The sequence below is a fragment of the Hyperolius riggenbachi genome, chromosome 12 (assembly GCF_040937935.1).
Source record: "Hyperolius riggenbachi isolate aHypRig1 chromosome 12, aHypRig1.pri, whole genome shotgun sequence".
NCBI classification, from domain to species: Eukaryota; Metazoa; Chordata; class Amphibia; order Anura; family Hyperoliidae; genus Hyperolius; species Hyperolius riggenbachi.
In genome coordinates this window covers 180,107,103-180,133,878 of record NC_090657.1, presented here as the reverse complement: position 1 = coordinate 180,133,878, position 26,776 = coordinate 180,107,103, and the positions used below count along the sequence as shown (strand labels likewise).

Here is a 26,776-nt window from a genome sequence, read left to right as displayed (position 1 = left end):
ATGCCCCTAGGGACGCAAGGGCAGGGATCGTGGCACACTGCTGTTCTCTTGAGTGGTGCTCCTCCTATCTACCTGTTGTGGCTTTAGGGATTGTGGGATTTCACCTTCTCTTTTTTTTTATCTTACAGGGCGCTGTTATATTATATTTCACAAAATCTAGAGACCAACGACATGCATACACTGAGGTTTCTGTGGTGTCCTAGTTCAGCTAAACTGAAAAACACAGTAAGATACATTTCCTATGGTTAAATTTGTAATTTGTTTAAACATTTTCTTTTTGATAATATTGGAAACTGCATGTGAAATAGCGATGTTGCAAATGTGTTCACATAACAGCTAAGACTGGACTACAAATACATCTAACAAAGGCCTACACTGAAAATTGCAAATGCAGTGCGCTGGGATGACAATTTTTTAACTTGTTTTCAAGCGCATTTCACTGTGATTCTTGGTGCAATCAACGGGCCCAATTACATCTGACGTGCAAATTTAAAAAAAAGCAGTGGAAAGTGTTTACTATGTCAATCAAGGTGCCCTTGCAATTGGCAAAATGCAAACACTGAGAAAATTATACACAGCTCTCCTGAGGCAAGCAGGCCAGACAACTGCAAGGGGTTCAATCATTATGATATACAGTGGTGCTCGGATACCATTTTTCACTATCTGGAACTAATTCGGATCCGGATACCCAGATATTCGATCCGGGTCGGATATCTGGATCAAATATTTTCCAATCCGAATCCGGGTTGGATATCCGACCCCAGTATCCGGGATATATCCGTCCAGATTCGGATATCTGGATCGAAAAACCGGAAGTGCCCTTTAAATTGCTTTAAAAAGGGTTTTTAGAGTCAATGAGGCATGTATTATCATTATTTTGCAACGGGGAACACTAATTGATGATGTGGGGACTTAAAATCCCCCCCCCCCCCAAAAAAAAAGGCTGTCAATTAACATCAGGCCTAGGTTCCAGACAGGGGTCGTGCAGCCCACATTGGGCTTGATTCACAAAGCGGTGCTAACCTACTTAGCACGTCTAAAGTCTTTAGACATGCTAACCAGGGTGCTAAGTAGTCAGATCGTGCACAAAGTTTTGTGCGCAAAGTTTTGCGCGCGCAAGGTCCTATACGCGCGCTACGTCCCATAGGCTTTAATGGGCACTTCGCGCGGAGCGCCCTGCGCTCTGTGCAGTGCGCGCGTAAAGTTTTATGCGCGAAAAGCTCGTTTAGATGTGCTAAGGGGGTTTTCACAGGCGTACTAACAGTTAGCACCGCTTTGTAAATCAAGCCCATTGTGTCCAAAGTCCAAAACGCAAAGTGCCAAGTGCAAACACGTGCAAAGTGCTATGTGCAAAGTGCCACATGCAAACACGTGCAAAGTGCCATGTACAAAGTGCGAAGTGCAAAGTGCCAAATGCAAAGTGCCATGTGCAAACATGTGCAAAGTGCAACATGCGAAGTGCCACGTGCAAACATGTGCAAAGTGCCACATGCAAAGTGTCACGTGCAAACACGTGCAAAGTGCCACATACAAAGTGCCATGTGCAAACACCTGCAAAGTGCCACGTGCAAAGTGCAAACACGTGCCATGTGCAAAGTGGCACGTGGCACTTTGCACGTGGCACTTTGCACGTGTTTGCACTCTGCACGTGGCAGTTTGCACTTTGCACGTGGCACTTTGCACGTGTTTGCAAGTGGCAGGCAGCTGCTGGCCTGGTGTGTGCACGGCACACACACAAACACATAGCAGCTGCAGCAGCACTGCAGCACACACTCTGAATGTCACATTATGACATCAATCAAGCTAATGAACGATTTAACTATAGTGTAGTGATAGTGAAGGGGTTAATCACTGAACAGCTTATCACTGTGTACAGCCCTTGGCCCAGCAGCACTGCAGCACACACTCTAACTGTCACACTATGAGACATCAATCAAGCTAATTAAAGATGTAACTATAGAGTAGAGAAGGGGTTAATGAACAGCTTTAGGTTTATAACTGCTGTGTACAGCATACCTCCCAACATTTTCATGGGAGAAAACAAGACACTTAGGCCACACCCCTGGCCACACCCCAGACCATACCCCCAACCCCTTAGTCACGCCCACCCCACACATAAAAAAAAAGTTTTTTATAAAACAAAGTTATTTACTCCCGAAAGGGAGTGAGGGTGCCAGTGAGTGGGGAGGGGGAGGGTGCCAGTGGGTGGGCAGAGAGGGGGGGGGAAACGATCAAGGCACCAGCCCGGGATGCGGCATGGATGGCCGCCGCCCGCTGCCATTACACTTCTCCCTCCCTCCTAATGTGCCCCCCAGTGTCCCCTTCCCCCCTCAGAGTAAAATGAGCAGCGGAGCGGGCAGTAAGTCTTACCACTGCCTCTCCGCTGCGTACCGGGATCTCCTCTGATCTTCTCGCTTCCTGTGACGTCACAGGAAGCCAGAAGATCAGAGGAGATCCCGGTACGCAGCGGAGAGGCAGTGGTAAGACTTACTGCCCGCTCCGCTGCCCATTTTACTCTGCGGGGGGGAGGGGACACTGCGGGGCATATTAGGAGGGAGGAAGAAGTGTAATGGCGGCGGGCGGCGGCCATCCACGCCGCATCCCGTGCTGGTGCCTTGATTGTTTTTTTCCCCCCTCTCTCCCCAGCGGCTGGGACCTGGGGGGGGGGGGGGGGCAGCGCGGGACAGCGGGACGGCCCCCCGAAAATCGGGACCGTCCCGCCGAAAACGGGGCGGTTGGGGACCCTGGTACAGCCCTTTGTAGGGCACCAGCACTGGAGCATGTCTCTCAGGAAGCATTCAGCAAGCCAGGACGATCTGTCTCATCATGGCAGCCCTCCTTATATACAGGTGGGCTGGCCAGTGTTTCTTTCTGTGATTGGGTGCCATGGCTTAGGCCTCTGATTGGCTCAATGAGGTCAGGTGGTGCCAGCCAGGGTTCCCCTCTGTGATTGGTTGAAATGAACAAGATGTGCTTAGACTGCAGATTGTCAGCTTTAATTTGAGGGTATTAACATCCAAATCAGGTGAACAGTGTAGGAATTACAACAGTCTGCAATGTGTGCCTCAGCAAAAGTAATGGGATAGAATAATAATCATAAATCAAACTTTCACTTTTTAATACTTGGTTGCAAATGCTTTGCGGTCAGTTACATCCTGAAGCTGCGTTTCATCCCTGGTGATGCTCTGCCAGGCCACTACTGCAACTGGAATTGCTGGCACTCTAACCAATCTCTCCACAAATATGACTTAAATTAGATAAGTGACCCAAAATATCAAGCTCCCTATGCAGATTTGAAAACAATAATACTGGTCTAACAAGTATCTTCTTCATTTTCGTTATCTCTCAGTAACCTGTGGCGTATCACATTCATATTTGTTTAGAAAAATATGGTAACATTTTTTCACCCCTGGCTCAATAGTGTACTGGTTAAGGGTACAGGCTCTGACATAGGAGATCATCTTGGCTCTTCCGATTCAGTAAGACAGTACCTGTTCAGTAAGGAGTCCTTGGACAAGACTCCCTAACACTGCAACTGCCTATTGAGCGCACCCCTAATGACTGACTCTCAAGCAATTTGAGTCTGCCAGGACAACAGCGCTATAAAGATGGTTTTGGGTTGTTTTTTTTATATGAATGAATACTTGTATAAACAGGAGAGTGAAGGAGGAAACATTTTGAAACACTTGCTCACCCCTTTTGGCATATATCTCCACTTTTTGGTCACTCAGTTATTAATCAATGGAGCTTTTATATTCGCCATTTCCTCACTAATTGTTATTGTTGTCTTCTTAGTGGTATACAGTACATTTTTTTTTCTTCTGCTCTTCTATTTTTAAGCCTAGTTCACCAATGAAACATGTTTTTCTATTTATTTATTTTTTATACCTGTCTTTAAAAAAATGGTGGATAAGGTTTTAAAAGATGAGGGGACAATGGGGAAGGGTGCACAGACACCATTATTTATAAAGGTGTCCATATGATGTATTATTTTGTTAAAGGGAACCAGAGACTAAGCACCCTTGTGTATTTTACCATATATATCAGTGGGAACATTAGAGAAAACACCTACCTTGCTTTCTGTTTCATTCTGCACTGCACAGCTTGCTTCTAATCAGCCCTGATAAAATCCCCCACTGAGCATTCAGTCTGGCTTTGCTCAGGAATATTTATAGCTGAGTCTGTGTTCTCTGATGTCTTTTCAAGCCCAAGCCTGCCCCCTTGTGGCTCTGCTCAGGAATCATTATAGTTGAGTCATTATAGCAAAGCCAGACTGAAGGCTCAGTCGGGGATTTTATCAGGTCTGATAAGAAACAAGCTGTGATGTGAAGAATGAAACAGAGAGCAGGGTAGATGTTTTCTCTAATTTTCCCACTGATCTATATGGTAAAATACATGAGGGTGCTTCGTCTCTGGTTCACTTTAAGATTAACTTTTCCTTTCACTGCTAAGGACTCTAGTTTGGACCTGCTTTCTGAGATGGAAAAAGATGGAAGTTTAGGAAAAGAGGATCTGAAAACATTAAAGAAACATTTAAGTCATATGGGACGCAAAGACCTTGTTTTAAAAATTGAAGAGTTTGAAGCAAAAGGTACTTCTAAATACAGAACAAAGACAACAATTATTTGGTATTATTATATTGCATAGCATTGTCATCATCTGTACAGTGAGATGATGGTTATTATTTAGTATTTATGTTGCACCGACATATTACTCATCACTGTACAGAGTATATATAGTCTTGTCACTGACTGTCCCTCAGAAGAGCTCACAATCTAATCCCTACCAAAGTCCTATATCTAAGTATGTATTGTGTAGTGTATGTTTTGCACTCTAGGGCCAATTCAGGGGAAGCCAATTAATTTATCTGTATGTTTTTGGGAGCAACCCGGAGTGCCTGGAGGAAACCCACTCAAACACAGGGAGAACATACAAACTCCTTGCAGATGTTGACCTGGCTGGGATTTGAACCCGGGACCCAGCGCTGCAAGGCGAGAGTGCTAACCACTACGCCATCGTGCTGATTCATACGATAAAGACATACAATTTAACTGTACAAGAAATGAAACACGCAATGTCCTGGGTCCCTGAATGTAGAACAAGGAGCCAAAGTGCCAATGGCAAAGTGCTTGCTATACATTCCAGTGGTTACCTGCAGAGTGGGTAGCCGGATAAGCGAAGAGAGTGAGACCACCATAAATTGTGGAGGCCAGGTAGAGTTCAGCAATAGTTTTGGTAGTCAAATAATCCAATGACTAACACCAGAGTAGGTAGTCAGCTTGGAAGAGTTCAGGAACAGTTCGGATAGTTAAACAAGTAGTTTTGTTAATGGAATGGGGAGTAATTTGTTAAAAGAACCAACAATTGAATGGGGATCAAAGTAGTAACAGACTGGGTGCCTGAACGGCGCCACGGGACCTGATGTAGTTCCCTGCTGCTCCGTGCTCTGCTGAATTTCCTCGCTAAAACACCCCATCAGCCCTCAAGCTTTGCGATTGACTGTGGGAACATGACCCAAAAGGGAAAAGGTAAGTCTGGAGACCTGCTCCCGCCTCTTTCATATCTCAGTCTTCGCCTCCTGCTGCATGTGCCATGGGGTCCAAGATGGCGAGCAGAGCCCAGAGCTCTTATCAGCATGGCCTCTGCACTCCAAACAGACACATTCCCCTGATTTTCACCCAGATGCAAGATATAGAGTCCACCTCTGGCTCCCTCTCAGGAGGACCTTGAAGCCAACTTCCAGTCAGTTTTCAGAGAAGAGCTTAGGGAGGCAGTGCGTGATATCACACTCCAGATCCGTGAATTGGGAGGTTAAGGTTCTACTGGATGAGCAAGCTGCCAAGATAGAGTCTCTGGAATTGAAGCTAGAGGATGTGGAGAACAGGAGCAAAAGGGCTAATATCTGAAACCTATTCAGTGCCCTGCTCCCCCAAATGGATCAGGCAACATTAGTGTGCATTCATTGAGCCCTCACCAGACCCTGTAATACAGACCTTCTGAGGGATATCATCCTAAAGCTTCAATTGGAGGAGGTTCGAGATCTGTTGCTTGTGGCTGCCCAGAGAATGGATTCCTTGCTAGTGGTGATCGTAATCTGCTAATTACAATTACATGAAATTACGCCTACATTTTTGCAATCACACATACACATAATTACATATTCGTAATTTAATTGACTTTGTATACTCATTCGTAATTTACGCATGAATTTACACGTAATTTTGTGCCGACTTTGGCGGTGAATAGCAAAGCCCCTGTACATGCTATTGCTACCAAAATTGCTACATAGGTTAAGAAGAATATTGGGTACAAGATACAAAAAGAATTGTTAAAAAAAGACCTTTTAGTTTTTGAGAAAATCGATTTTAAAAATGCAAAAAAAAATGTTTTTTAAACTTAGAAGAGTTTAAAAACCATTTACCTTTGCATTTTTAAAATCGATTTTCTCCAAAACTACAAGGTCTTTTTTAACAATTCTTTTTGTAACTTGTACCCACTATTCTGCTTAACCTATGTAGCAATTTTGGTAGCAATAGCATGTACAGGGGCTTTGCTATTCACCGCCAAAGTCGGCACAAAGTTACGCATAAATTACACGTCAATTCATGCGTAATTACGATTAGGAACAATTAACTACGAAATGTATTATGCTATTCCCCCTAAACTTTGCATTACGATTACGATGCGTAATTGCGTATTACGATGCGTAATTTCTGCTCATCACTATTCCTTGCCAAGAGTCCCATCGACTCAGATCTGCTTTTTGCAAATTTAGCCCTCTTCACAATTCAACACTGACGGGAACTGTAGCCGGTCACCCTCTCCCTCCAAAAATCTTTGGTGAGATATCAGTTGGGCTGACCTTCATCCCCCACTTTCACTCTGGAAGTAGCGGGAATACTGGCTGAACCGATGCCAGCCACACTGGTTCCCCAGCAGCCAGGTCGCCCAACACAGGTGGGGTCCACCAGACAGATCCAACCGCGATCCTCCCAACCAACCAGTCTTTAACTTAAAGTAAACCTTAACTGAGAGGGATATGGATATTTCCTTTTAAACAATACCAGTTGCTTGGCAGTCCTGCTAACCTCTGTGGTTGCAGTAGTGGCTGAATCACACACCTGAAACAAGCCTGCAGCTAACCCAGTCTGACTTCAGTCAGAGTACCTGATCTGCATGCTTGTTGAGGGGCTGTGGCTAAAAGTATTAGAGACACAGGATCAGCAGGAGAGTCAGGCAACTGGTATTATTTTAAAAGGAAAAATCAGTTTAGGTTCCCTTTAAACCACTTCAATACCAAAGCAATTTTCACTGCCCATTCACTTCTAATTGACTTACACAGATGAATATCTACATCCCTGGAGCAATAAACACCAAGGCTAGACACAACCTCCTCTGGGGTGGTGGCCAATCATCCTTCCTTTGCTCTACCAGAGCAGAACATAACTCTAGTCTTCTAGCACATAAGTGAGGTGTGTGGTATATTCCCAGATTTCCGACATTTCATTGACCTGCTCACATTATGCTGTGCTCCACATTAGCCCCTATGTCTATGTATCGTGTAGTGTATGTATCATAGTCTAGGGCCAAATTCAGGGGGAAGCCAATTGACTTATTTGTATGTTTTTTGGGATGTAGGAGGAAATCAGAGTACCCGGAGGAAACCCATGCAGACACAGGGAGAACATACAAACTCCTTGCAGATGTTGACCTGGCCGGGATTTGAACCAGAGACCCAGCTCTGCAAGGCGAGAGCGCTATCCAGTACGCCACCGTGCTAACTGCCATGTCTTCTCTGTGTCACAACTGAGGGGTAGAAATGAATAAACTGACATATAATTTATGTTTTAGGTGCGATGGAAGAATCTTCCCGGGGTGCCACGACTTATGCTCGGAAACTGCCTGAACAATGGGAGGAGCTCAGCCAACTGCGTGAGTACCGCCCAGAGGAAGCTCCAGAATCTGCTGTTATTATTATTAAACTTTATTTATAAAGTGTTAACATATTGCACAGTGCTGTACAATAGATAAGGGAGACAATACAAAGTTTACACAGGGGCATTACAGCGTTAAGCAGATTGCTTTGCAATGTTGGGTTAAAGTTAGCAGACAGGTATCGGAGGCCGTGGTCTTTCTGCCAAAAAAAAGTTTCCCGTCCTCCTTATGCTTCCTGGAAGCAAGCACTTTGCTTCCAGGGCTAAAAAAAAAAAATCACTGTGGCCATCTTGTGGCCAAATAGTAAAACTACATCTGCATACATTTTTTAATAAAATAAACCCACATTATTACATTAAAAATCGACTGTTTACCTCCCACACCAAAAATTACCCAAATACATTTTTATATTAAAAAAAACCATAAATAGTTACCGAAGGGTCTGAACTTTTTAAAATAAGCTTGTAAATAGTGATGGACGCAAAACTGAAAAAAAGCACCTTTATTTCCAAATAAAATATTGGTGGCATACATTGTGATAGGGACATAATTTAAATGGTGTAATAACTGGGACAAATGGGCAAATAAAATACATAAGTTTTAATTATGGCAGCTTGTATTATTTTAAAGCTATAATGGCAGAAAACTGAGAAGTATTGATTTTTTTTTATTTTTTTCTTATTATTCCTATTAAAATGCAGTAGTCAAGTAGAAGCTTCTGCCGTGCACAAGAAATCTGAAGCACTGAGGGAGTGCAAAGTGCCAATGGCACTATTAAAATGCAATTAGAAAAAAATAATTGTTAGCAAAATGTACCACCCAAAGAAAGCCTAATTGGTGGCGGAAAAAACAAGATATAGCTCAATTCATTGTGATAATTAGTGATAAAGTTATTGGCAAATGAATTGGAGGTGAAAATTGCTCAGATGCAGAAGGTGAAAAATACCCGGGGGCTGAAATGGTTAAGTTGAATACTCCCCTGACGACCGGGAAGATACATCCAGGCGATGTCCCACGATGATTAGCGCTTCCTGACACATCTTCCAGTAGGCGGGTACACACCATGGCACATGACGGGCACAAATTGGAAGCCAATTGATTACGGTACTTTGCATGGAGTCATCAGTGATCTTAAAGATCCAATCTGCTATGATCAGGGGTGCTCATCCAGATTCCGGATATCCGGGTAACCCGGATATCCAAACTTTTTAGGCCTATCCGACCGGATTCAGATTCCACATAGCTGGGCCCAAATCCGGATAGCTATCTGCGGATAGTTGGGCCTATACCGCGGATATCCGGATCCGTAATACTGTAACTAAGGTGATGACATCCTGGAGCCAATCAGAGGTTTCCCAGCAGAAGCCCTAGTAACCATTCACAGAGGGGAACCCTGGCCGGCACCACCCGACCTCATTGAGCCAATCAGAGGCCTCCCAGCCTTAGCCCTGGCACCCAATCACAGAAAGGAACACTGGCCAGCCCCCTTGTATATAAGGAGGACTGCCATGATGAGACAGATTGTCCTGGCTTGCTGAATGATCACTGAGAGACATGCTCCAGTGCTGGTGCCCTACAAAGGGCTGTACACAGTTATAAACCTAAAGCTGTTCATTGATTAACCCCTTCACTACTCTATAGTTAAATTGTTCATTAGCTTGATTGATGTCTCATAGTGTGACAGTAAAGGCTCATACACACATCAGACCATAGTCTTTGAAAAATGAAAGATCACAGATTAATCTTACCACCCTTCATGTAGTATGAGAGCCATACCTTCACAGTCTATTCTATGGAGCTGAACTCCCCATCAGAAAAAAATCTTTGCAAGATGCTGCACACACAGATGCTGTACAGACACAAAAGATCAGTATCTGCAAAAGATCTGTTCCTGCCAAAGATCCGTTCCTACAAAATGCATTCATAGTCTATGATATCTGCAGACCCTCTAACACACCTTGTTTAACAGACATTCATCTGCAGATCAGATCCACCAGGATGGATTTTCAGATCTGCAGATGATTGTCTGATCTGCAGATGAATGTCTGTTAAACAAGGTGTGTATGAGGATCTGCAGATATCATAGACTATGAATGCATTTTGTAGGAACGGATCTTTTGCAGGAACAGATCTTTTGCAGATACTGATCTTTTGAATGTCTACAGCATCTTTGTGTGCTGCATCTTGCAAAGATTTCTATCTGATGGGGAGTTCAGCTCCATGGAATAGACTGTGTAGGTATGGCTCTCATACTACATGGAAGGGGGTAAAATTGGTCTGTGATCTTTCATTTTCCAAAGACTATGGTCTGATGTGTGTATGAGCCTTTAGAGTGTGTGCTCCACTGCTGCTGCAGCTGCTATGTGTTTGTGTGTGTGTGCTGTCCACACACCAGGCCAACTGCTGCCTGCCACGTGCAAACACATTCAAAGTGCCACGTGCAAAGTGTCACGTGCAAAGTGCAAACACGTACAAAGTGCAAACACGTGCAAAGTGCAAACAAGTGCAAAGTGCCACGTGCAGATTGCAAACACGTGAAAAGTGCAAACACGTGCAAAGTGCAAACATGTGCAAAGTGCAAACATGTGCAAAGTGCAAACACATGCAAACACGTGCAAAGTGCCACGTGCAAAGTGTAAACACATGCAAAGTGCAAAGTGCCACATGCAAAGTGCAGACACGTGCAAAGTGCCACGTGCAAAGTGCAAACACATGCAAACACGTGCAAAGTGTCACGCGCAAAGTGCCACGTGCAAACACGTGCAAAGTGCCACGTGCAAACACATGCAAAGTGCCACTTTGCACGTGGCACTTTGCACGTGGCACTTTGCACTTTGCACATGGCACTTTGCACATGGCACTTTGCATGTGTTTGCACGTGGCACTTTGCACATGGCACTTCGCACTTTGCACATGGCACTTTGCACGTGTTTGCACGTGGCACTTTGCACTTTGCACATGGCACTTGGCACGTGTTTGCACGTGGCACTTGGCACTTTGCATGTGTTTTCACGTGGCACTTTACACTTTGCACTTGGCACTTTGCACGTGTTTGCATGTGGCACTTTGCACTTGGCCCTTTGCACGTGTTTGCGCGTGGCACTTTGCACATGGCACTTGGCACTTTGCACGTGTTTGCACGTGGCACTTTGACCGCCCCCGCATCACCCAGTCCCATGCACGCCTCCAAGACTTCTCAAGAGCCGCTCCAACGCTATGACTCCCTACCTCCACCCATTAGGGCAGCCCCCTCCTTCAACACCTTCAAGAAGGCCCTTAAAACTCACCTTTTCACTCTGGCCTACCACCCCTCACAAGTGCTCTAAACCCACAGCTGAACTCTGGTCCCCTACCTCTCGGGTCCCTACCTCTCCCTCTAGATTGTAAGCCTTTGGGCAGGGTCCTCCTCCTTTTGTGCCCTACCTGATCATGCACCTCCATTACTGTGCACCCATGCTATGCATTTGAGTGAACCTAACTTGCCTAATCTCCATGCTCCCATCCAAAGACTGACTAAGCATTACCTTGTACTCATACTGTGCTGTGTGATCTGGTCTTTCTTGTATTCTTGTATTGTCATATTGCTGTATGTCACCCCTAAATATTGTCTGTAACCTAAACTAATGTCCAGCGCTGCGTAATATGTTGGCGCTTTATAAATACAATAAATAATAATAATAATTAGTATCAGACGGCAGAGATTACAGGGGCAGCATTTTTGTACTGTGTTTACACTGACAGCATGTAGTCAGAGTAGGAAGAAAACGAGACTCACAGCCAGCCAGTGTGCTATTGTGTTGAGCTGCTGTATGTCATGTGAGAACATTAATTGAAGCAGAGTAAATTGTCGGGTTCTGTGCAAACATTCCAAATCATGGGGGGAGGGGAGGGTTCATCCGATTCCTCACAAGTTTGCCTCAGGTAGCAAAAATTCTAGAACCCGCCCTGCATGCAGCTAATCTTGTCAGATCTGACAATAATGTCAGAAACACCTGATCTGCTGCATGCTTGTTCAAAGTCTATGGCTACAAGTATTAGAGGCAGAGGATCAGCAGGACTGCCAGGCAACTGGTATTGCTTACAAGGGAATTAATATGGCAGCCTCCATATCCCTCTCACTTCAGGTGTCCTTTAAATGTAATTCTGAGGTAGGCAGGGAGCCAGTACTATTAGTATGTTATTTACTGCTTTTATTGTATCGTCATTGCTATCAGTAGGATTGTCTTTATACACATCTGCTGTTCCTGCTTTTATGAATGAGACCATTGGCTGATCACAGACTCCGCCTCTATTCCAGAGAGAGACATTTATAACTTCCTGGCAGAGAAAGGCCCCCAGAGAGCGCTGCCCATCGCAAAGGCCGTGAAGAAGGTCAGTGCTAAAGACGTCAATCCTGATCTCTACAAAATGATGAAACTTGGGGTGCTTCAGTGTGATGGAGACAAGCTGTGGACAATCAGAGCGCACAGCTGCGTTACAGGTACATGACTATAAGCGACCATTAACCATACAATATCACATACGATTGATTGGATCGGGCAGCGTTAGGGGTGGTGATGGACAACGAATGATGTGTTGATCGTCCCGTCGATTTGGTCCCTGATTGCCCAATCGATAACCAATCGATCGTTCAGGAGATTATACCATTAACCTCCTTGCCGGTTATCCCGAGCTCAGCTCTCAGGGTTTTCAAATTTTTTTTTCAATTGCACGCAGCTAGCACTTTGCTAGCTGCGTGCATTTCTCGCTCGCCGCCGATTCGCCGCTACCCGCCACGCCACCCCCCCCCCCTCCAGACGTCTTGCGCAGCCGGGCCAATCAGTGCCAGGCAGCGCTGAGGGGTGGATCGAATTCCCTCTGACGTCCCGATGTCCATGACGTCGGTGACGTCATCCCGCCCGGTCGCCGTGGCGACCGGGGAAGCCCAGCAGGAAATCCTGTTCTGAACGGGATTTCCTGCTTACTCTGATCACCGGAGGCGATCGGAGTGGGTGGGGGGGGAAGCCGCTGCTCAGCGGCTATCATGTAGCGAGACCTGGGCTCGCTACATGATTTAAAAACAATTTTTTTTTAAACAAAGTTCTGTGCTGCCCCCTTGCCGCGGGAATTGGACCGGCAAGGAGGTTAATGGGCATCTACAGATTGTACAATGTTACCAAATCTTTGCAGTAGAGGGGTAAACTGAGTGACTATACTTTGAATGAATACTTTAGGTAGTCCCTCACATTACATCGAAGTGCTAAGATTGTACAATCAAATTGTATCATTAGTGGGCACCTTTAGGCAGCTGTGAAAAAAAAAAAGATGATGATCAAGTGTCCGATGACCGGCAATTTTTGTGAGCGACGATCTCGCAATGTGGGAGACAGGTTTGCGCGAACGACGTTTGGCAAGGTACGGCGATAATGACCATCTTGGTGGATCGGATATCTGATGACCCCGTGCAGAGTACCGCGATTGCTTCACTTCCCCTTCGAGGCTGTCACGTGACTTGCGTGTATTAGCCTGCAGGAAGATGGATTGGGGAGGTGGTAGAATTGGCCAGTGATTGGCCAATCAAAATTGGATGTGTGTTTGCACCCTTAATTCCTCAGACCTCCTCATAAATACTTAGTAAGGCAGTTTCCATTTTGAATTTAGAGACCCACCTGCATTGAGTTTCCATTTCTTCCTCATCATAAAAAAATAATTTTATTTGTCCTGATACAGAATCTGCGTTGAAAACAAAGCACCTAAATAGGACAGAACCCCAAGAAGCAAGCACCTTAACACCCCAACGTGAGTATTATTAGTGGTCATGGAAAAGGCTGTGCAGTAGGCTGCAATCTACTCAGGCAGATTCAGTCTGAGCCCTACCCCCTGCACCCTACACGGCCAGAAAGGGAAGTGGCCACACCCACAGAGACTGAAAGCCGTTTCATTAAATGCTCTGCTTCTGATCATGTGATCAACATAGTAAGACAGGATTGTTAGTTACAGATGCCTCATTTTTTGCAGAAAACAGTAACATCAGAGCACTGCAATTACTAAGCTCATAATTAAAACATTTTTTATGACCGCTGCCTGAAGATCTGCTAAATAAAGTGGGATCAAAGAGGGATTGTCAGACACAAAATCAAATACCATTTACCCACTGCTCTGTGTTTATTATGCAGCCTGAAACCTTACCCTGCATTGCAAGCACTCTATTCCGAAATGATTCTGCTGTAATTAACCATTTATGCCTCCAGGACGTAGTACCTACGTCCAGGAGGCCATGTGCGCGTCCGTGCGCTCCCGCGGCCGATCGCGCACGTGCACGCGCACTCCCGGCCGCGGATTCGGTAGCCCAGGAATCAATGTATCGGGCTATGGTGCCCGATCACTGATTCCTCTCCCCCGCTGAAAAAGCGACAGCTTCTCTCGGAAGCTACGCTTTTTCTGAAGCTCTGTCCCTCTAAGCGTACATTGTACGCTTAGAGTGACGTCATGTAAACAAACTCAAGATTGCCATCTTGTGGCCAAAAAGTAAAACTACAAGTAAAAGTAAAAAAACATTACAATACACAAATATTTCCCCAAATAAAACACTATTTATATCCCACCCTTCCAAAAATGCCCACATAAAATGTTTAATAAAAAAAACCAAAAACATTACTATAAAAAAAAAACATAAATATTTACCTAAGGGTCTAAACTTTTTAAATATCTATGTAAAGATGAAATATTTCTCTCTATTCTTTTTTATAAGCTTTTAAATAGTGATGGATGCAAAACGGAAAAAAATGCTCTTTTATTTCCAAATAAAATATTGTCGCCATACATTGTGATAGGGACATAATTTAAACGGTGAAATAACCGTGACATATGTCACAAATACAATACATGGGTTTTAATTATGGAGGCATGTTTTATTTTAAAACTATAATGGCCGAAAACTGACAAATAATGAATTTTTTCATTTTTTTTCTTATTCTTACTGTTAAAATGCATTTACAGTAAGGTAGCTCTTAGCAAAATGTACCCCCCAAAGAAAGCCTAATTGGTGGCGGAAAAAACAAGATATAGATCAGTTCATTGTGATAAGTAGTGATAAAGTTATAGGCTAATGAATGGCTAATGAATGGGAGGTGAACATTGCTCGGATGCATAAAGTGAAAACGACTGAAGGCTGAACTGGTTAATCTTATCTCAGCCAGCCTGGCTCTATTTTTGCCATTGCCAACGAGAAGGAAGCTTATCACCCTCCAACATTTCTGCTCCTCACTGCTGCCACTAGCAGATTTCTCAGACTAAAATCAGTATAGAAACAGAGTAACAGGTTATTATGTTCATAATGAGGGTAGAAGGGATCAGCACACAGTGCTGCTAGTTTACTATCAGTATAAGCACAAAGTAAGGCCCAGTGCACACCAAAAACCTCTAGCAAATCTGCAAAACGCTAGAGGTTTTTGAAGCAGATTTCAGAGAGATTCTAGGCATGTTTCAGGCCCAGTGCACACCAAAACCACTAGCAGATCCGCAATACGCTAGCGGTTTTGGGAGCTGATTTCAGAGCGATTCTAGGTATGTTTAGAGACGTTTTCTAAACATACCTAGCGGTTTTGGGTGCGTTTTTGTGTAGCAGATTACACATATTGTTACAGTAAAAGCTGTTACTGAACACCTACTGTAACAAAAATGCCTGGCAAACCGCTCTGAAGTAGCGTTTTTAAGAGCGGTTTGCGTTTTTCCTATACTTTACATTGAGGACGAAACGCTTCCGAAATCCGCAAACGCGCAGCAGGAGGCGCGTTTGCGGCTTGGCAAAAACCGCAAACCGCCGGTGTGCACCATCCCATTGCAATACATTAGACAAGCGTTTTTATAGGCGCATGCGGCCGGCGGATCGCTCCAAAAACCGCTCGGTGTGCACTAGTGTTTTCTAAACATCCCTAGCGTTTTGGAGCGTTTTTGTGTAGCAGATTACAAATATTGTTACAGTAAAAGCTGTTACTTAACAGCTTCTGTAACAAAAATGCCTGGAAAACCGCTCTGATCTAGCGTTTTTCAGAGCGGCTTTCTACTTTCCTATACACTGTACTTTTGTTAAAGTATAAACGGAGTATAAGGCAGAAACACCTCAGAAATCTAAAAAATGCTGCAGCCCCCGAGTTTGCATTTGTGGAAAAAACAAAACGCTCTGGTGTGCACCATCCAATTCCCTTTCATTAGCCAAGCGGTTTTCCCCCTGCAAGTGTTTTAAAAAACGCTCCAGAACCGCTCCAGTGTGCACCAGCCCTAACAGTGTATATTGTACATACTGGAGGTAGCAGGCATCAGCACACACTGCAACTCGTATACTATCAGTATAGGCACAGAGTAACAGCTTATACTGTATATACTGGAGGTAGCAGTGATCAGCTCACACTGCAGCTAGTTTACTATCAGTACAGGCAGAGTAACAGCTAATACTGTACATTCTGGAGGTAGCAATTATCAGCACACACTGCAGCTAGTTTACTATCAGTACAGACACAGAGTAACAGCGTATACTGTACATACTGGAGGTAGCAGAGATCAGCACACATTGCAGCTAGTTTACTATCTGTACAGACACAAAGTAACAGCTTATACTGTACATACTGAGAAGAGCAGAGATCAGCACACACTGCAACGAGTGTACTATCAGTACAGGCACAGAGTAACAGATTACACAAGTAAAGAGACAGCACACTACAGTAGTGTGCTGTCTCTTTACTTATGTGGACGTTTCCAGGGCCATGTGAGCAATCCGGCCTGAGATTTGGCTCCGGCTTGTAGCCAGGTCACTTACATCTGGTGAGCTGTTGTCCTTGCAGGACATTTGTGTGGAACAGAATAACAGATTATACTGTACATACTGGAGGTAGCAGAGATTAGGACACAATATAAGTATTTTACTATCAGTACAGGCACAGAGTAACAGCTTTTACCGTATGCACTGTAGGTAGAGATCAGCACACACTGCAGCTCGTTTACTATCAGTTTTATCACAGAGTAACAGCTTATACTGTACATACTGGAGGTAGCAGAGACCAGCATACACTGCAGCTAGTTTACTATTTGTATAAGCAAAGGGGTGTGGTTTGTGATGATGTAAGAACAGTGCTGGTAGCTCAGACAAGGATCGTTTTTCTTGCCGAAATTGGTTGAAAGGATGAATATGGCATGCTGGAAAATCTTGGTCCCAAGGGCTGGAGTTTGATTTCCCAACTACTGATGATGTCCCCTCTGGAAGGACTTCCCCCCCCCCCCCTTTCAGTGTACATGTACCCCCCGGGCCCTTGGTGAGTGCTGCATACTCATCTGTCCCGCTGCCCGCTCCTGGCCTCCTCCTGTGTCTGGAGTCTTTTTTATTTGCCACCGCGGGTGCCTGACCTGTACCACATTACAATGACATATGCATTGATGTCACTACAGGTGGCGGTGTCACGTGGTACAGGCACTCGTGGTGGCAATTCAAAAAGACTCTGAACACAGGAGGAAGTCAGGAGCGGCGCCAGATGAGTATGCAGCACTCACCATGGGCCCCGTTTGAGTGATTTGTGATCTGATTTTTTTAGTTCTCAGCCTTGAAGTGCACACGATACGAGGATTGCATTCAGACACACCTCTCCATTTACCATAAACAGCTCAGGGCTGCCATATGCGAGCACAGCATATCTGTAAATTGAGTCAGCCATTGTAATGTATCTTGAAACAGAAGGACGTCCAGTTTTGGCAAGTTGCTTATTATTTGTGTAATCGCTGTGTCACAGAGAACGGCATCCTCACATTTCTGAAGAATAACAGTAAGCCGATGAAAGCCGTGGACATCGCTAAAGGCCTGGGAAGGACCTACGCAAAGGACGTCAAATCTGACCTGTACCAGATGGAAAGGATGGGACACCTCGCTAAGCAAGGATGCCTCTGGATGGTGGAAACTAAGACCAGGACATCATGTGACCAGGACACCAATCACATCTCCCACAACAATCACATCCCTGAAGTTTCTACTCCAACGTGTAACAACTCACTAAGTGACTGTGGCAAAGGTGAGATTTTGGGGGGGTTATACACACTTACACTGGCTACTGGGAGGAGTCTGAGCACACTGACACCGGCTACTGGGAGCACACTGACACTGACTGCTGGGAGGTGTCTGAGCACACTGGCTACTGGGCAGTGTTGCCAACCGCACGTAAATTTACGGGCATACCGTAAATTTTGTTACAAATTTAGCTGCCCGTGAATTCCGTAAGGAATTCAGCAGCGTCCGTAAGGGCAGCCAATTAGCAGGAGGATAGCAGCACAGAGAAGAGGGAGAGCGGTGGGCACAGCTCACTTTAGGGCTCCCACTCCCTCCCCTCCAGAACTAAGTTTTGTGTGGTGGCTGGCAGCGGGCGGAACTTACGTCCGTCTCGTTCCAAGTGCCGGAAGTTCTGGTGCCTCTGGTCTAGACCAGACCGGACTAGCGGCAAATGCAGAGAGACCATCCCGTGCCTGCAACGAGACGGAGGTAAGTTCCACCCGCTACCAGCCGCTGCACAAGACTTAGCTCTGGAGGGGAGAGCGAGGGAAAGGGAGCCCTAAGGTGAGGGAAGGGGGGGGGGGGGGAGACAACTCCCCTTCCCCGCTGCTGTGCCCATGATCGCTCCCCCTTCTCTACGCTGCTCCCCTCCTGCTGGGAGGGACACCTGGCTACCTGTTCTGGGGACATCTCTACCCCTGGCTACCTGTTCTGGGGACATCTCCACACCTGGCAACCTGTTCTGGGGACATCTGGCTACCTGTTGTGGGGACATCTCTACCCCTGGCTACCTGTTCTGGGGACATCTCCAAACCTGGCAACCTGTTCTGGGGACATATTTACCCCTGGCTACCTGTTGTGGGGACATCTCTACCACTGGCTACCTGTTGTGGGGACATCTCTACCCCTGGCTACCTGTTGTGGGGAAAACTTGCTACCTGTTGTGGGGACATCTGGCTACCTGTTGTGGGGACATCTGGCTACCTGTTGTGGGGACATCTGGCTACCTGTTGTGGGGACATCTGGCTACCTGTTCTGGGGACATCTGGCTACCTGTTCTGGGGACATCTTTAACCCCTGGCTACCTGTTCTGGGGACATCTCTACCTCTGGCTACCTGTTCTGAGGACATCTATACCCTTGGCCACCTATTCTGGAGACACCTATAGACCTGGCTACCTATTTTTGGGAAACCACTGCTGACAGATTAAGTGTATTTTGGGGAACTGCTGCCAGATTATGTGTATGTTGGGGGAATCGCTGCTGCCAGATTACATCTATTTTTAGGGAACCACTGCCATATTACATGGATTTTTGGTGAAATGCTGTAAGATTACATGGATTTTGGGGGAGGTAAACACTATGGCAGAGCTCAAACTTCCCCGGCAGACCTGCACCACTAAAGTCATGTATATATGGCCCCACCCAGCGGGCGCAGGGGATTTTGTCAGTAAAAAAAAATCTTTTGTCAGTAAATTTTTTGGTATTTGTCAGTAAAAAATAACGTGAAAGGTTGGCAACACTGGCTACTGGGAGAAGCCTGAGCACACTGACACTGGCTTCTGGGAGAAGTCTGAGCACACTGACACTGGCTACTGGGAGAAGTCTGAGTACACTGACACTGGCTACTGGGAGGAGCAGAAAGGAAGGAAGAGCCGCTCGACTGGCAGGATAAATGTCTTTTTTTGAAATTCAACATGCTGGATATACAGGTTAGCTCACGCGTATTGGAGCCACACAATCGCTCCTTAGTCATAGCTAAAAGTGCTATCACAGGAGCTACAATTTATACATACACAACTCCACCCTCTTTGGTCAGTCTTTATGCAAAGTATGCGAGTACAAAGATTTCTTCTTAAAGCCATATTACACAAATAACAAGAGTGCATATAGATGCACAAAAAGTGCTTGAATAAGAACAAACAAATCCCTCTAATAACCTGTAGACCAAGCTGTCAGGGTTCTTTTACATCCGACAACGCGTGCAGGAGCCGTTTTCCTGCACGCGTTATGGCCTGCGGCGTGTCGTCGGGATGTTGAGCAGCGGTAGTTATGAATTCACCTGACGGGAAAACGCCGGCTCCTGACGATTAAAAGCTCCGGGTGCGTCGAACTGCAACGCACCAAAGCGCAGCGTCGGATGTGAAAGGTAAAATGAGTCTATGGACTTTGATTTTACTTTGGTTAATGAAAAGTATTGACTTTGCATTAAACCGCAGAAAACGGGCTCAGATGTGAAAGAGTCCTCAGGGTATAATACAGAATCATTAAAAAGGGGGGGGGGGGGGGATATGGGACAGGCAGAGAAACCCCAAATATTAAATGATTAAGGTCATAAAAAAGGCTCACTTCCCACCTAGAATTTAGACCCTCAGGAACACGAGTCCCAAGTTGCCAAATCCAAGACGTTTCCCGTTTTAGAATGTTTTTTTGATTGCATGCTGCCCCCCACCGACTGGATGCTTAACCCTCTCTATTCCTAGAAAGTTAAACAAAGATAAGTCCCCATTACAGCAAATAGCAAAATGTTGGGAGACCTTTGAACCCCCAAAATTTTCTTTGGAGGCTCCCCTAAAATGTTCAGAAATTCTTTCTCAAAGAGGACGTGTGGTACAATCCACATGTTGCACAGAGAATTGTTGGCAGTAAATAGTGTAAATTACATTATTGGTGGCACAGTTAATAAAACCCGATATCGGAAATGACTGTCATTTGGCACATGAATAAACTTCACGACCCGATTGAAGATAAGCACAATACTGGCAAGTGGAATAACCACATTTATATGTGTTAGTCGTGGATAACCACGTTCTATTACTGAAATCAACGTTGAGTTACAGTATGTAGACTCGGAGATAACATTTTACCGAGTGTGTTACTTCTTTGCGACGAAAAGAAACATCCATCTTTCAAAATAATACTGAGTTTTGGATCCATGTGCTAAATTGGCAGACATCTCCGAATGACCGAAATCACTTGATCTTACTCAAGACTATAAGTGGTAACGAAAGAGACATTCCTAGGGTTTCGAACCCTCCTTGGTTGATTTTTGTAAAAGATCAGACCTATCTCTACGTCGTGGTATGTTACGTGTCCTACGCAACTGCCACCTTTTATAACCCCTCTCACACAGTCTGGATTCTACAGACTGTAACTCTTTATGTAAATAAATGGGGTCAGACTCAGAACAGTTGCGTTTGGCCCAAACTTTTTCTCCCACTGGAATGGCTTTGATAGTATGGTTCGGGTGACAACTGTAGGCTGTAAGCACTGCGTTACCCGCACAGGATTTCCTAAAGTTATGTGTCTCTATGTCTCCAGTCTCAGCCGAGCCCATAAGAGTCACATCTAGGTAATCAGTTTGATGTTTTCCACCACTCATAGTAAAACTAAGATTTAAGTCATTACAATTCCAAAAATAGAGGAATTCTCCTAAATCCTCCGGGGTCCCCTCCACACCATCAGCAAGTCATCAATATATCTTCCGTACCAGAAGATGCCGGAGAAATATGGATTAACGTCTCCAAGAATGTGGAGCTCCTCCTACCATCCCATATACAAATTTGCTTCAAAAGAAATTTGACATCCATGGAAAGAAAGGATCTCAGAGGAGGAGAATAGGACGAGTATCGTACCAGATGGCAAGACAAAGCCTCCAATGTATAGATGAATACAGTGAAGCCACATCAAAGGTCACCCAGCTACAATCCTTAGCCCATTTAATATGTTGTAGACTAGCTAAAAGGTGCTTAGTATCCTGTAAGTAGTGTTGGGCGAACACCTGGATGTTCGGGTTCGGGAACGTTTGCCGAACATGGCCGCGATGTTCGGCATGTTCGGGCCGAACCCCGAACTCCCCGAACATCCCGCTTTTGGGGGCCCTATGGGGTCGCAGGCATAAGGGGGGAGCATGACCCGATCGCGGGGGAGGGTCGGAAATTCCCCCCACCCCCTCCGCTAGCGCTCCCCCCCTCTGCCCGCTTCCCCATACAAAAGTTTGACGAAAGTAAAATAGTACCGGTGGTGGTGGCTGGCTGCTGCAGTGGCTGGCTGGCACTATAAAGTGACTGAGGAGGAGGAGTCGGAGTAGGACGCGTTGAGGGAGGCCGGGCAGTGGGCGGTTCAGCGGTAGTACCCTTGTGGTACTTCCGCCCTTTCTCTGACCTCACGTCCTCTGCATACGAGGGTACGCGTCACGCGTACCCTCGTATGTGTCATCACGCAGAGGACGTGAGTTCAGAGAAAGGGCGGAAGTACCACAAGGGTACTACCGCTGAACCGCCCGCTGCCCGGCCTCCCTCAACGCGTCCTACTCCTCCTCCTCCTCCTCAGTCACTTCATAGTGCCAGCCAGCCACTGCAGCAGCCAGCCAGCCACTGCAGCAGCCAGCCACTGCAGCAGCCAGCCACCACCACCGGTACTATTTTACTTTCGTCAAACTTTTGTATGGGGAAGCGGGCAGAGGGGGGAGCGCTAGCGGAGGGGGTGGGGGGAATTTCCGACCCCCCCACGATCGGGGCATGCTCCCCCTTATGCCTGCGACCCCATAGGGGGGCCGTATTCGGCCGAACAGGGCCCTGTTCGGCCGAACAGGGGCCCTGTTCGGCCGGGCATTCAGCAGTTCGGGCGAACCCGAACAGTTTGGCCGAACACCACCAGGTGTTCGGCCGAACTCGAACATCACCCGAACAGGGTGATGTTCTGCAGAACCCGAACAGTGGCGAACATTGTTCGCCCAACACTACCTGTAAGTACCTGGGCAATCGTACCACAAGTGGGTGTAGATTAGACTCCACACACTCACCCAGACGCTCCCCCAAGGACCCAATACCAGCCACAATGGGACGGCCCCTGGGTTGAAAGTCTGGTTTGTTGATTTTTGGCAAGTGATGAAATATTGGGGCCACTAGCATTTTGACCATTAGATAATCCCTAATTTTCTTAGTTAGGGCATTGATACTTAGGCCTTCATCTTAAAGGAGACCTAGCTCCTCTGAGAAGGACAATGTGGTATCTGACAGGAGGGAACAGTAGGTGTTCCTGTCCTGCAGCTGTCTAAGAGCTTCCTGCTCATAATCCGCTGTGTTTAAAACCACCACCGATCCCCTTTGTCCGCATTGTGGATCACTATAGAGGTATTTGTTCTGAGGGAATATAGGGCCTGCCTCTCTTTGATTGTAAGATCTGAGGGAGCCTTATGAACCCTATGAATGGCGTGCAAGTGCTTCTCTACTTGATCATGAAATAGGTCAATGGCCTTCGTCCTTACCTGAAGGGGATAAAAATCAGGAATTTTGATTCTTATAGACTTTGTATGCCTATCTGTAATTCCCTCCTGGGCTGTTAGAGATAATTGCTGTAGCAAGAGGACCGAGTTTTTGTCCTGTTATGGAAGTACAAGTCGTAAGTTATACTCAAAACCGCCACCAGAGAGCTCCTCTGCGCCATACTCTAAATCTTCAACACCCAAAAAATGCTTGCTAATCATAAGATTCCTGACAAATCTGTTAACATCCAACAATGTATTAAAGATGCCAAAGTGGGAGGATGGCGCGAAGGATGGAGTTGTGTATGTATAAATTGTAGCTCATGTGAGAGCACTTTTAGCTATGACTAAGGAGCGATTGTGTGGCTCCAATACACGTGAGCTCATCTGTATATCCAGCATGTTGAATTTCAAAAAAAGATGGGACTTTTATCCTGACAGTCGAGCGGATCTTCCTTCCTTTCTGCTGCATTGTGGGCCTTGGCTGCCCATGGTCCTGCTCCTGGACGAATTGGTGGGGTGGTGAGAGGTGTTAGTTTTGCCTACAACACTGACTGTGGATGGTGTGAGAAGTCTGAGCACACTGACACTGGCTACTGGGTGGTGTCTGAGCACATTAACTCTGGAGGCTGAGAGGAGTCTAAGTTTACTGACACTGGCTTCTGGGAGGAGACTGAACACTAAAACCCTGGCTACTGGGAGGCCTGGAGGGGTCAGAGCACACTGTCACAGGAAGCTGCGAGGAGTCTGAGCACACTGACACTGGAAGCTGGGAGGAGTCTGAGAACACTGGTGGCTGGTGGGGGTCTGAGCACACTGACACAGGAGGCTGGCGGGGGTCTTAGCACACTGACACAGGAGGCTGGAAAGGGTGTTAGCACACTGACACTGGAGGCTGGAAGGGGTCTTAGCACACTGACACTGGAAGCTCAGAGGAGTCAGAGAACATTGGAGGCTGGCGGGAGTCTGAGCACACTGACACAGGAGGGTGGTGGGTTTCTTAGCACACTGACACATGAGGTTGGAAGGGGTCTTAACACACTGACACTGGAGGCCGGAAGGGGTCTTAGCATACTGACACTGGAGGCTGGAAGGGGTCTTAGCACACTGCCGCTGGAGGCTGGAAAGGGATCTGCTCACACTGACACTGGATGCCCGGAGGGGTCTGCGCACAAAGACACTGGAGGCTGGATGAGGTCTGCGCACACTGACACTGGAGGCTGGGAGAGGTCTGCGCACACTGACACTGGAGGCTGGGAGAGGTCTGCGCACACTGACACTGGAGCTGTGAGGGGTCTGCGCACACTGACACTGGAGGCTGGGAGAGGTCTGCGCACACTGACACTAGAGGCTGTGAGGGGTCTGTGCGCACTGACACTGGAGGCTGGGAGAGGTCTGCGCACACTGACACTAGAGGCTGTGAGGGGTCTGTGTGCACTGACACTGGAGGCTGGGAGAGGTCTGCGCACACTGACACTAGAGGCTGTGAGGGGTCTGTGCGCACTGACACTGGAGGCTGGGAGAGGTCTGTGCACACTGACACTAGAGGCTGTCAGGAGTCATGTTCTCTTTGGCTGTTATTCATAGTCCCCCTGATCTCACCTGTCTTCCCCTGTACAGGCACCGCAGCCTGTGATCTCACAGTTGTGGATGGTCCGTGTGTCAATCCAGCGGTCCCGGCAGATGTCACCACACAAGCACAGCCGGACGAGAGCACCGCCCCAGCCTGTGAGTCCTTCCTCTGCTCTGTTTAGAATGTTGAGTTATTTCTTTGTGAAATCCTAAATGTTTACACCTACTAAAATCCTCTGAACATTTAAAGGAATAGTCTTCAGAACCAGCTGGAGACTAACGTGACTGCCGAACCTTTCGTTGTCCCTATGGAAGGGTCTAAATTAAAATAACGCAATAGTAAAGTGGACTTTTCCATTAGGTTAAAGGATGTCTCCAACCAGAGCTGATTTTTCAGTGGTAGTTGGAGAATAGCAAGCGAAGCTCCTCCTTGCATTGTCTATAGCAGGGGTCACCAAACTTTTTCGGTCAAGGGCCGGAACAACATACCTCAGAGGCTGCAGTGAATATAGGTATGTACATACCTCCCGACTTTTTGAGATGAGAAAGAGGGACACTTAATCCACACCCCTGATCACGCCCATCACACCTCTAGTCATGCATACCATAAAGATTTCATAAGAAAATATGTTTTATAATTCAAACCACACTGGTCCTTTCTATCCTGGTTCATTTTCCTTCATATAAACATTTTAAAAGTAGTATTATATCAATTTAAAGGATGGGGGTAAAGTTTAGAGTTAATCAAACCCATTTTTAGTAGAGAAATATATATATTTATATAGAAAGAGGGACAAAGTCCTGAAAGAGGGACAAATGAGGAGGAAAGAGGGACAGAGGGACAGGGCTCCCAAAGAGGAGTGCTGGGTGGTGCCAGCACTCCTATTCTATATGCGGGCTGCCGATATTTACAGGCGCAGTGGGCCGCATCTATAAGTTTACATTTTGTTTGGGGGGCCAGTGAAAATGCCTTGGTGGGCCGCATTCGGCCCTCGGGCCTTAGTTTGAGGATCACTGGTCTATAGTGTCTCCAGGACCATAGCTCTGAGCTCTGCTGCTTTCATCCTTATCATGCCTGGCTTCACAACAAGTATGGTGAACAGATTCTGATAAATTCTCTATCCAGCACACACTGTAGCACAGGAGTCAAATACAAGGCCCACAGTCCAAATCTGGCCCGCAGTGCCATCAAATTTAACACTCAAGTGGTTTCCCCAGTTTGCATTATGTTTGGCCCACTCTAAACCACCAGGCAATCTACACTGGAGGTAAAGCCCTAGATCACCAGGGAAGCAATATGTGGTAGGGTAAAGCACTAGACACCAAAGACACCAATGAACTGTTTAGGGGAGTGACGGGGGACCACTAGAGACCAGGGAACTATTTAGGGATGGGAAAGGAACCACTAGACACAGGAGAACTGTATAGGGGGGAGAGTGTGGCCACTAGACCTTAGGGAGCTGTATATGAGGGGGGGGGGGAGGCACTAGACACCAGGGAACTATATAGGAGAGGGAGGGGGGGAGTAGACACCAGAGAACTGCATTGAGGAGTGAGGACCACTAGACACTAAAAAGCTGCATAGGGGAGGGAGGGCGCCATGAGACACCAGGGAACTGTATAGGGGATTGGCCACTAGACATTGAGGTTGGCCCGTGACTTGGTCCCAATGTTCAATGTTGGTCCCACTTTGTATTTGAGTTTGACACCCCTGCACTAGAGGAAGGTACATCTTAGTTCTGTACAGTTTGGGTAGCTTTTAATTCACAAAGCATTACCGCATTCAGTAAAGCAGAAAACAACAGATTTTTCTAAGGCTGATACTGCGTAGAAAAGTCAAATTACAGGCTAGTGAGGTCTATTCATTTAGGGGGTGACACAGGACTTCTTGCCTGGAGTGACAAAAAGGCTAAAAATGGCCCTGATACAGTAACTAAACCTAGTTAATAAGATAATAGTGGTTTTGACCTGATACAAATCTTACGTTCATTTCAT

General features: G+C 46.2%; 1 protein-coding gene across 2 annotated transcripts in view; it reads left to right on the top strand.

The window, feature by feature from the left end:
• LOC137542575 (uncharacterized) overlaps nucleotides 1–26,776 on the top strand; it is an 83,727-nt gene that overhangs the window by 42,046 nt on the left and 14,905 nt on the right. For both annotated transcript variants that reach the window (XM_068264599.1, XM_068264598.1), the window contains exons 3-10: nucleotides 129–225; nucleotides 4,453–4,591; nucleotides 7,639–7,764; nucleotides 7,852–7,932; nucleotides 12,233–12,415; nucleotides 13,645–13,713; nucleotides 17,694–17,969; nucleotides 24,830–24,937. In XM_068264599.1, the coding sequence (XP_068120700.1) occupies nucleotides 129–225; nucleotides 4,453–4,591; nucleotides 7,639–7,764; nucleotides 7,852–7,932; nucleotides 12,233–12,415; nucleotides 13,645–13,713; nucleotides 17,694–17,969; nucleotides 24,830–24,937 (1,079 nt within the window). The remainder of the gene's footprint in view (nucleotides 1–128; nucleotides 226–4,452; nucleotides 4,592–7,638; nucleotides 7,765–7,851; nucleotides 7,933–12,232; nucleotides 12,416–13,644; nucleotides 13,714–17,693; nucleotides 17,970–24,829; nucleotides 24,938–26,776) is intronic.